At 41.2% G+C, this 13,600-nt stretch overlaps 1 protein-coding gene across 2 annotated transcripts in view; it reads right to left on the bottom strand.

The window, feature by feature from the left end:
- The window catches only part of UBE2J1 (ubiquitin conjugating enzyme E2 J1), a 46,657-nt gene that overhangs the window by 15,221 nt on the left and 17,836 nt on the right, over positions 1 to 13,600 (bottom strand). For both annotated transcript variants that reach the window (XM_030004222.2, XM_030004211.2), the window contains exons 2-5: positions 7,389 to 7,462; positions 4,454 to 4,585; positions 3,700 to 3,784; positions 1,562 to 1,667 (exon numbers count right to left, since the gene is read on the bottom strand). In XM_030004222.2, the coding sequence (XP_029860082.1) occupies positions 1,562 to 1,667; positions 3,700 to 3,784; positions 4,454 to 4,585; positions 7,389 to 7,448 (383 nt within the window). In that variant the 5' untranslated portion in view covers positions 7,449 to 7,462. The remainder of the gene's footprint in view (positions 1 to 1,561; positions 1,668 to 3,699; positions 3,785 to 4,453; positions 4,586 to 7,388; positions 7,463 to 13,600) is intronic.

The following is a 13,600-nucleotide window of genomic DNA, read 5'->3' as shown; positions in this document are numbered from 1 at the left end:
CACCTCTCTGGGCAACCTGTGTTAGTGCTTTGACCATCTTCACAGTAAAAAAAAGTGTTTTCTTGCATTCGGATTGAATTTTGTGTGTTTCAGTTTGTGCCTATTGCCTCTCGTCCTGTCGCTGGATGCCACTGACAAGAGCCTGGCTCTGCCTTCTTTACAACTTCCTTTCAGATATTTGTACACATGGATAAGATCCCCCTAAGGCTTCTCTTCTTCAGGCTGAACACTCCCAGCTCTCTTAGCCTCTCCTTGTATGAAACATGTTCCAGCCCCTCAATCACCTTCATAGTACTGCACTGGGTTCACTCCGGTAAGTCCGTATCTTTCTTGTACCCTGACCCGGACACAGCCCCAACCTGGACCCAGCACTCCAGACGTCTCAGCAGTGCTGAGTACAGAGGAAGGATCACCTCCCTCAACCTACTGGCAATGTTCTTCCTAATGCAGCCCAGGATACCATTAGCCTTCTTTGCTGCAAGGGCACATTGCTGCCTCATGATCAGCTTGGTGTCTACCAGGGTCCCCGGGTCCTCCCCTTCCAAGCTCCTTTCCAGCTGGTCGGCTGGTGTTATTCTTCTCCAGGGGCAGAACTTTGCTATTCTCTTTGTTCAACTTTATGAGACTCCTCAAGCCCATTGAGGTTCCTCTGGATGGCAGCACAACCTTCTGGTGTACCAGCCGCTCCTCCCAGTTTTGTATCATCTGCAAACTTGCTGAGGGTGCACTCTGTCCCATCATCCAGGTCATTAATGACACTGAATAGCACTGGCCCCAGTATTGACCCCTGGAGTACACCAGTAGTGACCGTTCTGCAGCTGGACTTTGTGCTGCTTACCACAGTCCTTTGAGCCAGGCAGCTCAGCCAGTTCTTAATCCATATTATGGACCCCACTTAACTAGGCTGTACTTCATGAGTTTTTTCTATGAGGATACTAAGGAAGAAGCATCAAAAGCCTTGCTAAAGTCACGATAAACAACATCCACTGCTTTCCCCTTGTCCACGAAGCTCATCATTTCATCATAATCACAAATCTAATTTTAAGTTAATTTCCTAAAAATCACTCAGAAACAGTTGCTTCAGACTTTTTATTTGTTGTTTCCTTATTATTATTGTTATTATTTACTTAAGGGAAATGATGCATCATTATTTTGGTTGTTTTGTCCCCCACTTACACTTACTATCAATTCCATCATACTCATTTTCCCTCCACACTGCAGTTACCACTCTATCACAATGTTAATTACATCTCTAAGCCTGAATTTCAGATGAACCTCTAATTTGACCACACAATGCTGGAAGGAACACAGCCCTCTCAAAGTATTTTGTTTGACCGTAAGTTCTGAGTTTGCACAATGTTCAGGGGAAGAAAAAAAAAATATATATATATATACGCACACACAAAGCATAGAACTTATTTATATTTGGAATAAATGCAAAGGAACAGATTGAAGTGACTTACTTTCTATTCAATGCCTCACCCTAAAAGACAGTGTGTGTGTATATACATACATATATATAATATGTATATGTACCTACAGCAAGAAACTTAGTGCTTACTTCTTTGCAAGAGCTCTTCTTTCTTCTGGTGTATAATCCAGAGATCCTATTGCTCCTTCACCTTTGGTTGGCATAAATCCAATAATAGCTAGTAAAGCTGTTCTTACTAAAATGGGAAAACAGAGATACAAACAAGGTTGCAGAAACAACTGTTATTTCATCTCACTCTACACTCAGTATAGAAAAGTTGCAGTTCTGCCTGCAAAACTTCATTTTGTCCAAAGGAGTGGTCTGAATTTCATACAAGCAGCACTGGGTTTTTTGGTACACAGCAAGGCTTTCTTCATCTTTTAAACTTCACATTATAAATGAAAGGTGAGGCCTTATTCTTCCATCAGCCAACACAGAGAAGAAAAGATAAGTTGTCACAAAAATGTTGCATCAATATAATAATTAGAGTTCCAGACTTTAAAAATGGGTTCTGAAGAAAAAAAAGGTAAGGGAGAATTAACATATAAACAGTGGGGGGGGAAAGAGGAGGATTCATAAGGCATTCTTCTTTTTGTGCGTGTTTTCTGCTAGACACGATTTCTGCAATTTAGTGCACACAAGCTCAGTGGTTTTCTTTTATGCAGTGTACCAGAGAATTTGTTCCTTTTATGTCATCATGCTGGGGAAGGAGCTTACTTAAAAATACTAATAACAGTTCATAACAGAATTGTCACCTAAAACATCTCTTTTGACAGTATCTATCCTTCAATTTTGTTTTACATAGTCATGAAATTTAAGAATTCAAGACACTTTGCTAGTAGATTTGGTAAATAAATATCACATGAAGATAAGTACCACAAAACAGAGACAGGATATTTACATGTCCTACTTAGAGGACAGTATTTTCTACTCTTTAAAAAAACATAGGAGATTTTACAAAAGTTGAAGAGTGGTCTGCTAGAAAATTCCTAAGATCTTATCAACATATTTTAAAAGGGCAACTGATATCCAAAGAAATAACTGATGTACTGTACTCAGCAAAACTAAAATTATATAAACACAGAAATATTGCCTTGGATGAATTGTGCCAACTCTGTTTCTGTGATAACGAAACTTTAAAAAAAAGGTAGAAAACATTCAGTTATTCTGAACTCAGACCATATTGTCTTTCCCCTTGAGTGTTCAGAAGTACAGCATCAAAATTAAAAGCTGACCACACTCCCCTCTATCAATATTCAAGCTGGTTTTAGGGATTATACAAAAACAGGGTAAAGTAATAAGATTTAAAGTATTTTCACATAAGAACGATTTAAAAAAACCAAACCAAACCAAAACCACCAAAGAATATTCTAAGTAGTCTGAGAATTCTTACTGCTTGTGCATCCAAATAAATAAGAGCTTACTATCGCCCCTCAGTTTCTCAGCCCTTTCACCCCACATTTAATACCATTCCCAAATCCTATGTCACTTTCACTACTTTACACTTCTCAAATTCTCCCATACTTTTATTCCCTCAAAATCTGTCTCCTCTTCTGCTATAACCATTCTTTGTGAGATTTTTTCAGTTTAAAGATCTAGTTGCTTGATGGGGTGTCCTGGTTTCAGCTGGGATACAGTTAACTGTCTTCCTAGTAGCTGGTACGGTGCTATGTTTTGGGTTCAGTATGAGAAGAATGTTGATAACACACTGATGTTTTCAGTTGTTGCTAAGTAGTGTTTAGACTAAGTCAAGGATTTTTCAGCTTCTCATGCCCAGCCAGTGAGAAAGCTGGAAGGACACAAGAAGTTGGCACAGGACACAGCCAGGGCACCTGACCCAAACTGGCCAACAGGGTATTCCATACCATGGGACATCATGCCCAGTATATAAACTGGGGGGAGTGGGGGCAGGGGGAATCGCCGCTCGGGGACTAACTGGGTGTCGATCGGCAGGTGGTGAGCAATTGCACTGCGCATCATTTGTACATTCCAATCCTTTCATTATTGCTGTTGTCATTTTATTAGTGTTATCATTATCATTATTAGTTTCTTCTTTTCTGTTCTATTAAACCATTCTTAACCCATGAGTTTTACTTCTTTTCCCAATTCTCTCCCCCACCCCACCATGTGTGGGGGGCAGAGTGAGTGAGCAGCTGTGTGGTGCTTAGTTGCTGGCTGGGGTTAAACCACGACATGGGGGTAACGTTTTCCAAGTAATTGTTACTTACTACTCCACGAAGGCTGCCATGTTTCAGGATGATGCCCTGAGATGCTTAAACAAATTTTCTTCCCCACTTCAAACCTGCCATTGGCCTTCAAAGGAAGAAGGAGGATATGACAAAACATGCTGGAAGTTAACTCTTGGGTTTTGGTACAAGTTGTAAAAATCACGGTCGAACAAATCTATATGCAAACAATACTTCATAATTACATTACTGCCAACCTCACAAAATTTGGATTCAGCTTTCTGAACAAAGTAGTCTGCCATCTGCCTCTATTCATGCATGAAGAAACCCTTAACTGATACCTCACATGTCCCAGTGACATGGTGGCTTTCCCGTTGCTTCTGTAACCCACACACCACATGCAGAGAGCCTGAAAAGCTATAGCTCTGTGAAACTGTACACACATGTGGGCCTTTGCCCCAAATCGTATGTCTGCCTTCCTACATGCGACCAATGTCTCCAACAGAGACCAAGAGGGCCCATGGAGAGAACAGGAGGTTAGACAATCACATCAGCAATGTGATTACTCCTGGAGAAAACTTCCATTTATTAGGTACAAAGCTTCATGTTACTGAATACCAGAATTACAGAATACCAGAGTCACCTTGGAAGTCTTCTGGTCTTAAATCGGCAGCATTAACTGTATTATGCCACCTTTCTTAAAAAATAACATTACCTGAAATGCCAAGAATCTGTCTCTCAAACACCTACAGTTAAATTGATCACATAAAAAGGAAAAACTAGTAAACATGCTTACCGTCAGCAAAATAATGCTGGGTGGTTTCATAGGATATTCAGGTGGTAGTACTATTCGCCCGTGATAAATCCCTCCATCGAAATCTGAATCTGGAGGCCCTCTAACAGTAAAGTGCCATTCAAAAAGATTATCCTAAAATGTCCCCACGAAAGGGAGAAGAAAAAAAAAAAAAGAAGGAAGAGCGTGTCAAAGTAGAAGACAACTAAACACCATTCTTTGAACAAGGACAGGCTAAAGAAACAGTGCATAGCAGAAGTTTTAAGAAGTCAAAATCAAAAGGAGAGTAAGACAACCAACACAGTATTAAGATTCTGGATAAAAGAATAAAATATTGTAGCTTTCTGGTAATTTTCTTACCTAATGGCTTTGCTGAAACCCTCAAATTCATTATTCAAGCTCTCCACTCTAGTTGTATCAATTATGACAAAAGTTTTATTACCCAACAGATGGAAAACTGAGTCAAGTAAGGGATAACTGGGTCTTTGCCCAGCGAATAACAATTTCTGGAGAACTGAGGTGAGACCCACGCCAAAAAAGAACATTAATGACAGCCTTCCCAAAGCCCCTTCCATGCCCAAGTCAACACAGGGACTCAACTCACACCCCAGAGAATTCTCATCCTTTTTTGCTTCTCCATAAACAATTTTGAACAACTACTGTGCCCTACTGCACAACAGGTACACTTTGAAATTTCGAATATTATTTTCATTGGACATATAAATAACTTCTCTTTAAGCATTATTTCTTCGGGGTTCTGTGTTTGGCCTTGTGTATCAGATCTCGTGATGCCCACAACTTCCTGAATACTCACAAGCAGGACAACTTCCACTGTTAGGACAGGAGACCACATGAGGCTTGCTGTCAAGTGAATGAGATCTCTCAACTAATGCTGAACGCTGATATCACAGGGCTGTCACTGCCCACCTAGTTACAATTTTTTCAAGGATGGGAGGTAACTGTCAACATTTCCAGCATTTCCTTTCATCTGCCACTGTTCTCTTCCCAGTGAGTCACTGTTCTAACCCAGAAATAAGGCCTTCATGTAAGTTACAAGTAATAGCATGAATTAAACCTTGTATTTCACCACAGGAAGGGGAAACACAAGGTACAAACAAAAACTAGTCGATAATGAGGTATATTTGATAGCACCTAGGAACACGCTATTTTCTGTAAGCATGTTAAGTGTGCTAGGGCTTTCTATGAAAAGCTAAATCAAACCCTCGAACCAAATACCACAGAACACTGTCTTTTTTATTATTCCAGTGAAATAAGAAAGGGTTTCTATTTAAGCTTCCAACCACCAGAACTTCATTGTCCTCTCAGCCCAAAAAATTAACTGAGTGTTTAGAAGACTTCAGGAAGCTACTATTTAAGTGGAATCTAAACATTCTCTCTTACAATGCATCCAGAATTGCACCCATTTACGTTTTTCAGGGGGTTTGTATGCAAAACAGCGAATCCTCATAGTTCACGTAGGTTGAAGTGTTTGGTTGAGTGTATTGGGTCTGCATGGCAAGGTTTTGGTAGCGGGGGTGCTACAGGGGTGGCTTCTGTGAGAAGCTGCTAGATTCCCCCATGTCCAACGGAGCCAATGCCAGCCGGCTCCAAGATGGACCCACTGCTGGCCGAGGCTGAGCCCATCAGTGATGGTGGTAGTGCCTCTGGGAGAACAGATTTAGAGAGGGGGAAAAAGCCCTGCGTGGCAGGAACTTCGGCCAGAGAGAGGAGTGAGAAGATGTGAGAGCACCAGCCCTGCAGACCCCCAGGTCAGTGCAGAAGGAGGGGAGGAGGTGCTCCAGGCGCCGGAGCAGAGTTTCCCCTGCAGCCCATGGGGAAGACCATGGTGAGGCAGGCTGTCCCCCTGCAGCCCAGGGAGGTCCACGGGGGAGCAGATCTCCACCTGCAGCCCGGGGAGGACCCCACGCCGGAGCAGGGGGATGCCTGAAGGAGGCTGCACCCCATGGGAAGCCCGTGCTGGAGCAGGTTTGCTGGCAGGACTTGTGACCCTGCGGGGGACCCACGTTGGAGCAGTCTGTGCCTGAAGGACTGCACACCGTGGAAGGGACCCACGCTGGAGCAGTTTGTGAAGGACTGCAGCCTGTGGGAAGGACCCACGTTGGAGAAGTTCATGGAGACCTCTCTCCCGTGGAAGGGACCCCACGCTGAAGCAGGGGAAGAGTGTGAGGAGGAAGGAGTGGCAGAGATAACGTGGGATGAACTGACCGCAACCCCCATTCCCCATCTCCTTGTACTGCTCGTGGGGAGGAGATAGAGAAAATTGGGAGTGAAGTTGTGCCTGAGAAGAAGGGGGGGGTGGGGAGAAGGTGTTTTAAGATTTGGTTTTATTTCTCATTACCCTACTCTGATTTGATTGGTAATAAGTTAAATTAATTTTCCCCAAGTCGAGGCTGTTTTGCCCATGATGGTAATTGGCAAGTGATCTGTCCCTGTCCTTATCTCGACCCACCAGCCTCTCCTTATATTTTCTCTCCCCTGTTCAGCTGAGAGGGGAAGCGATAGAGTGGCTTTGGTGGGCACCTAGCATCCAGCCAGGGTCAAACCACCAGAGTTGAGCAACTCAGCAACTGAGCCAGATGTCAGGTTTGGGTGCAAAAAGCTTGACTTAAACATAATGCATTTATGTAATGTCAGGAAGAAGGAGGGGAATAAACTTATTATACCTGTGTGATAAAATTACTCAGGTGCAACATAAACCCAGTATTATGTACTTGCACTAACAACCTGGAACTACAATACTGTTCAAGTAGAATTCTGCTGTTGATTTCCACCATAGGACAAAAAGAACTGAATCAATTTCAAACGGTCTGCTAGTATCCAACTATGTACATTTTAAATACGTATGTATACAGAGAACTTAAGAGCATATATAACACAGCCTAATTACAAGCTCTTGCAAACATATAGAGAAACAAACCTCCAAAGGCTGTGCATGATAATGATCTGTAGGATCCTTCAGTTCTGCAGCCTCTTTCATCAAACGTTTGACAGCTGAAAAAAAGAAAGTGTCAGAAATGAAAATAAAGAAAAAAATTAATATGCATTGCATACAAAAAATACATAAACATTTCTTGAAGAGCTCCTTTTAGCTAACTAATCTTCATCAGCACATCCCAGTTTCTCCACTGGAGTTAATAATCCAAAACACAATATAAATTACTCACACTGAATAAATCTTATATGAGTTATACAAGCACAAAGTTATGAAAAGTATGTTGCACGGTCACAGAGTTTCTCAACACTGAACACTGGGACTAAAGTAGTTTTACATTAATTGCACCAAAGACACAAGGAAAAACATAGGTGTCATTAACAGTGTTTCAGACTTTAAATACAAGATGTACAAGACTAATAACCTCAATATTTTATCATTAAAAACATCATGTGCATCTTTAAACAACTGCTGAAAAGCTTTATCCTGACACCTCCCGTGACTATCACATGACTACTCCCTTAATTATTCCAAAGGAGGTCATGATAAGATTTGAGAGAAACCAACACATTGGCAGTACGAGGAGATGAAGTATTAAACTAGATTTGAAAACACGTATGCCCAGCCAGAAAAATTTACCCAGGGCCTTTGTAATTTGAACCTACTACTGAGTGTAGACACACTGATATTCTTCTATTCTTAATTCAGGATAGTCATTAGTTACCCTCTCCAATCTTCTAATTCAGAACCACCACCATCATGTGTATTTTCTGCATCTCCTTTTTCCTTCCCCTTTAGTATGTTCTGTTGCATCACTTGTTCTGCCAGGTGCCCTCATGTGCATCATGCATTAATGCCTAATAAAGAACTCAGCCAAACTGAAGAGCAGACTAAACGTAAGAACTACAGACATGAAATTCAAGGATGCCACCTCATGAATAAGGCTAGGTAGAAAGTTCTCACTCCCTCCTACTTACTGGAAAAAGTGCAAATACCAGTTACCTCTTTCAGCAACTACATAGGAACAGGATCCCTTAATCCATCCTCCACAGTCAGTTCAAAGCATGGATGTCCCGCCCACTCATGGAATTATCTAACTACAAAGAAGGAGAAACACTGACCAAATTCCCTTACATTGTTAAGCCTAAAGATATGGTGAAAGTGAACCGTAGTTCCTCAGTTTACAAAGCCTGGCATCAGCAGCTGACTGTAGGCTGTGTAGCATGCTCAGACTCCAGGGCTTCGCTCGCTTTCATGACGCTATGAGGGAAGCCACTCTAACCCTCCTGCAGAGAAATTTTGATTTCAATCTACTGCGAAAAGTTCTTTTCCTCCTTCGCACTTCTTGACAGCTATAAAAAACAGCTCAAAGTTTGAGAATGTCACTTCTTACAACCCAAAAAGCAAACAGACTATGCGGAAATTTGCTGCTGCCAGTTGTCCCAATTGTGCTGCTGCCAGGGGAAGGTGTCAATCAAACACCCTGCAGAGCCCACGAGGTCACGTCACAGACAGCGGCACCCGGGCTCCACTGAAAAGCAGTTTGCCTCTTTCATCTGCATTAAGGTTTACCGGTTCATTAGTGGGGAATAATAAGAAAACCTGTCTGGACCAGAAAAGGCTTCAGACCCAGCACTGCTTCACAGCCAACAAGCCTGGACACTTGCCTTCAGAAGAAGAGTGGCACGCACCAGGGTGAGCTAATTCAGGAGCGAATACCCCATGAAGTAAAAGGGTAACCATGAGAAAACTGAGAACGTATATAACGAAGCCTAATGAAGACAGAATAGTCGTGGACAAGGCAGACAACTCTGTTACTGAGATTTCCCAGACAAGGGACCCAAGATGGAAAAGAAATGCAGTCCCCCTGTATCAGCATCATGTGCAGTTACCCACGTTAACTTAGTGAAAGCTAACTATTAGAGGGGAAAAAAAAAAAAAAAAAAGCATTTCAGGACCATTCTACAAAAGTCTACCGACACCCAAAGAAAGGTTTGTACCCAGCCTACCAGCCTAAAATTGGGCACAGGATCTTTGGCAGTGCACATTGTCCCGAAAGGAATAGCCTTTTTACCGCTTCAGCTCCAAGGCTGTCCCCAGTGCCGAGTGCCAGCAGCTGGCAGGCAGAAACAGAGAAAACAAGATTTTGAACTGAGAACAGAGACAGCAGCCAGGTGGGGACAACAAGCAGGTGGGCTCCTGTTAAGTAGAATTTAAAACGGAAGCAGTTTAAAGCATGTTTTTCTAACATATTTTTGTATTTAATTAACAGTGACACTGTGTTTTTCATAGCATTATTTTATTATCAAGAAGCCAGACTATAGATATTTTAAGCCAGCAAAAAATACACTGAAAGAATACTAAATACTATTCCATTCTTGGAACATGAAATACAGAAAAATATATAATTTAGCTTTTGTATACCACAGAGAACTTTCTTAGAAGTTTTCAGTATTAGGCAACGTAGGATATCTTAAGAAAAAGAAGCACATGCATATGCAGAAAAGCCGAGAGAGTCAGGGTTGTTCAGCCTGGAGAAGAGAAGGCTATAGGGAGACCTTACTGTGGCCTTAAAATACTTACAAGGAGCTTGTAAGAAAGACAGAGAGAGACTTTTTACCACGGCCTGTAGTGACAGGACAAGGAGCAATGGTTTTAAACTGAAAGAGGGTAGGTTTAGATTGGACATAAGGAAGAAACTCTTTATGATGAGGGTGGTGAGGCACTGGAACAGGTTGCCCAGAGAAGCTGTGGCTGCCCCATCCCTGGCAGTGTTCAAGGCCAGGCTGGATGGGGCTTTGAGTAACCTGGTCTAGTGGAAGGTGTCCCTGCCCATGGCAGGAAGGTTGGACTAGATGAGCTTTGAAAGTCCCTCCCAACCAAAACCACTCTGTGGTTCTGTTTCCACATTGCTGAAAAAACACCAACTGACAGGCTGCAGAGAATAGCCTGGACTGACAAAGGTTCATTCTGAGAACGTGCAATCCAGTGAAGAAAGCATCAAATTGTTTGTTCTTTAAGCATAGCTGCAGTATTCATGAACACAGTCCCTCCTCTAGCTACTGAAAACTGCAATGGAAGAAACGTAATTCACAAAGTCTGCCTGCAATGAATACATGACATTCTTATCCAAACTTCATTAAAAAGAGTTTTGATACAAAATATGGTATTTCAACCCACTTAAAATCACACTGAGTCATCTGAGTAAACGTTTGGCAATGGCAATTCTGAAAAATAAGAACGGTTTGGGCCCATTCAAAATAAAGAATTGCAAACTGTCAATAAAGTAAAAAGGTATCACTAATTCAGCCAAAAAAAATTCAAATCAAGACATTCGATTTGTCCAAGACAAGTTTGAGAGACAAAATAATCAAGGTATTTTTTAATGTGGCATGACTGTCATCATGAAAAATAACTATGATTTCACAGGTACACTCGACAACTATTTATCATAACGTTCACTGAAATTAAATACTGCAGAAGTTAAGTTTCTGGGCTAACTAGAGAGCAAAGGAGAGTTCCCATCCTGGCAGGAGGCATAGTAGCTCTCCACTGCTCTGGGGAGGAAAGGAAAGAGTGGGTGCTATGGGCCAGAAGCTCTGCTAGACAATCTGCCTCTTGTATTACATCAAACTTACCAAATTTTTCTGAAAAGCAGAACATGGATGTTAAAAATCTGAGAATCAAATTTAAAGCCACCAGCTTGCTTTAGGATTGAGCAGCGGTGGAATAACACAATTAATAAGCAAAATTTGTGTAATGTATGCATGTATGATTTGTAGATTTATTTCTGTCAAAAACTGTGTCCTGGTCAAATCCTACTTCTTATTAACATTTACCTTAAGCTATCCTGAAATTACTGTTCAACACAACTGCTCCTCTTGGTTATATCTTGAAGTCACATGCAAGTACTCCTGCTATCATGCCCAACTAGACTGGTCTGCACCTCACAGCCCACGAAACTCTTCTGTACACAGAAAATGCAAGTGATCAGTCTTCATAAATATCAGTATCACTGCTTAAAGACACGACAGGATTTGAACATTGGTGGTGTTCTCTTAGTAAAATATCATGCCTCATTTTTAAAGAATCTGTTATCATGAAAATAAAAATAGTCTTAAAGCAATTACATTTAGCGTTACAGAGCTTTGTTTTGTTAGTAGTCTTCCGTATTTAACAAGGAAGGATTTTAGTTCATTTTTACATTATCAGTGAACAGTACATATGGCAATCAAATGAGCTGACCAAGGTTATATTAATGTAAACATAGCACACAACATTGCAACAGGATTTATTTCAGCACAACAAAGTTGCACGCCTTTTGCTCACTGGAAGTTCAGAAAATCTGATGCAAGTTCCAACCCCCTCCAACACTCGAAAACCAAAACCCGAGACACTGTTACAAGCTTCCTGAAGATCTGCCACAACTTGTCTACAAAAGGCAATGGTACTCAGGTACAAGAGCTCGGCAGGAGAAAGAGAGCTGGGTGAGGGGAGTGCTAGAGGTGAGGTGGGTGACACTGTAATCCAACCCAAGTTAGGAAGCACAGGGAGGGTGAGGTCTCAGTTCAGCAAGGCTCAGCCTCTACTACTTCATCACATCAAGAGACAGCATTTCGTGCACACAAAGATTACTGCAGGATCATCAGTGAAACAAATTCATATTTAAGTGATATGGGTTGTGCGTGACAGTATCTTCCTCAAGTGGATAGCAACCTTTTCATTCTACCAATTTGCAGTTCTTCTGTTTGAAAAAGAAAGTACATAATAAACAAATGAATAAAGGAACCCGAAACAGCTGGCATAAAGCTAGAGATCTGCTAACCTTTCAAGTTGACTTATCTGATCTGGGAAAAAAAAAAGGAATAAAACAACCTGACAGCTTTTACTACTTCAGCAAGTGCTTTCTACTTTCTTTTTTTTTTTAATGGCTGCTATTATTTTTTTTTTCTTCACCTTAAGTAAGATTTAGAGGTCTATGCAGCAGAAACACAGAAAAAGTAGCAACTTTTTCCCATGGCTCTGCTGACCAAGACAGCATAAGTAAGGATGCAATTTACTTATCGAATTCAGGTTTTCCAATGAATTAGTAAAACTCTTATAAAAAGAGTTTCTCTGGGGTGAAGGGGTTTATAACTACTCAACCCACTTGAGGTATAATAAATACAAGTACATCTTCATTACTTGTTTGTCTATTAATGATGCTAAAATATTAGACAGTAATATTAGAAAAATAAAAAAATTGAAACCGCACAATCAGTTTGAGACAAGCATCAAGGCCCTTCAATTAGATGATGCGTATGTCATGGATGACATTTTGGGAAAGTCTTTTTAAATCCAGCTGGCTTTGGTTTTTCCCCCTCCCCTCAATACCCGACCATGGAGCCAAGAGTGCCTGACCCATGGCCGGTAACCGCAGAGCAACTTCAGTGCTCACAGTGCACAGTGTCACCTGCTCAACCACCACCAGTCCCCGCAGCCACCCAAAGCACCTGGGAACCCCTTCACCCAGACTGCCTGTATTCGCATTCAAAAGAAAATCCTGTTTACTAATGGTAAGTTTAAATTTCACATAAGGGGAAAAATAACAGTGAATCCCAGTCAGTCAGTAGTTCAACTGCACAGTGACTGGATCACACAATAAAAAAAAAGTGAGGATTAAATTTGTGTAAAGTCCATAGGATTTCTCGTAAGATGACAACACTCGACGAGCTTTGACATTTTAAGTCAAAAAATCACTTTAAGTGATGTGGTCACTAAAGCATGCACGAAAACACATTTAAAGCAAAGAGTCATAGCAGACCGGAGAGTTATGAAATACTTTTACTACAGCTCTTTAATATGGAGAATGGTATTCTTTTAAGTAGTGTTGTACTCACTAGAGAATGGTTTATTAAATCTAAACATACAGAGACTCCAACGGGTTCACAGCAACCTGCACAGTGTCACTAGGTAACTGTGTGTCACCTACTCTAATGTGGATGTGATTTTCCTGGACAGCTTAGAACCTGTGAATGATATGTGATCATTAGTGAATTAAAAAACAGTAAAAGGGGGACAAAAAGGGCTTGAGACAAAAGTACTCTGAAACATAAATTACAATCCTTTTGCAGAATAGAGTGTCAAACGGTATCTACTCTAGAAATAAACCCATGTTACCACAATTCCAAGTGAGCTCCACATTACTAATGCTCTTC

Source organism: Aquila chrysaetos, chromosome 2, assembly GCF_900496995.4.
Source record: "Aquila chrysaetos chrysaetos chromosome 2, bAquChr1.4, whole genome shotgun sequence".
NCBI classification, from domain to species: Eukaryota; Metazoa; Chordata; class Aves; order Accipitriformes; family Accipitridae; genus Aquila; species Aquila chrysaetos.
This window is presented reverse-complemented; position numbering and strand designations above follow the sequence as displayed.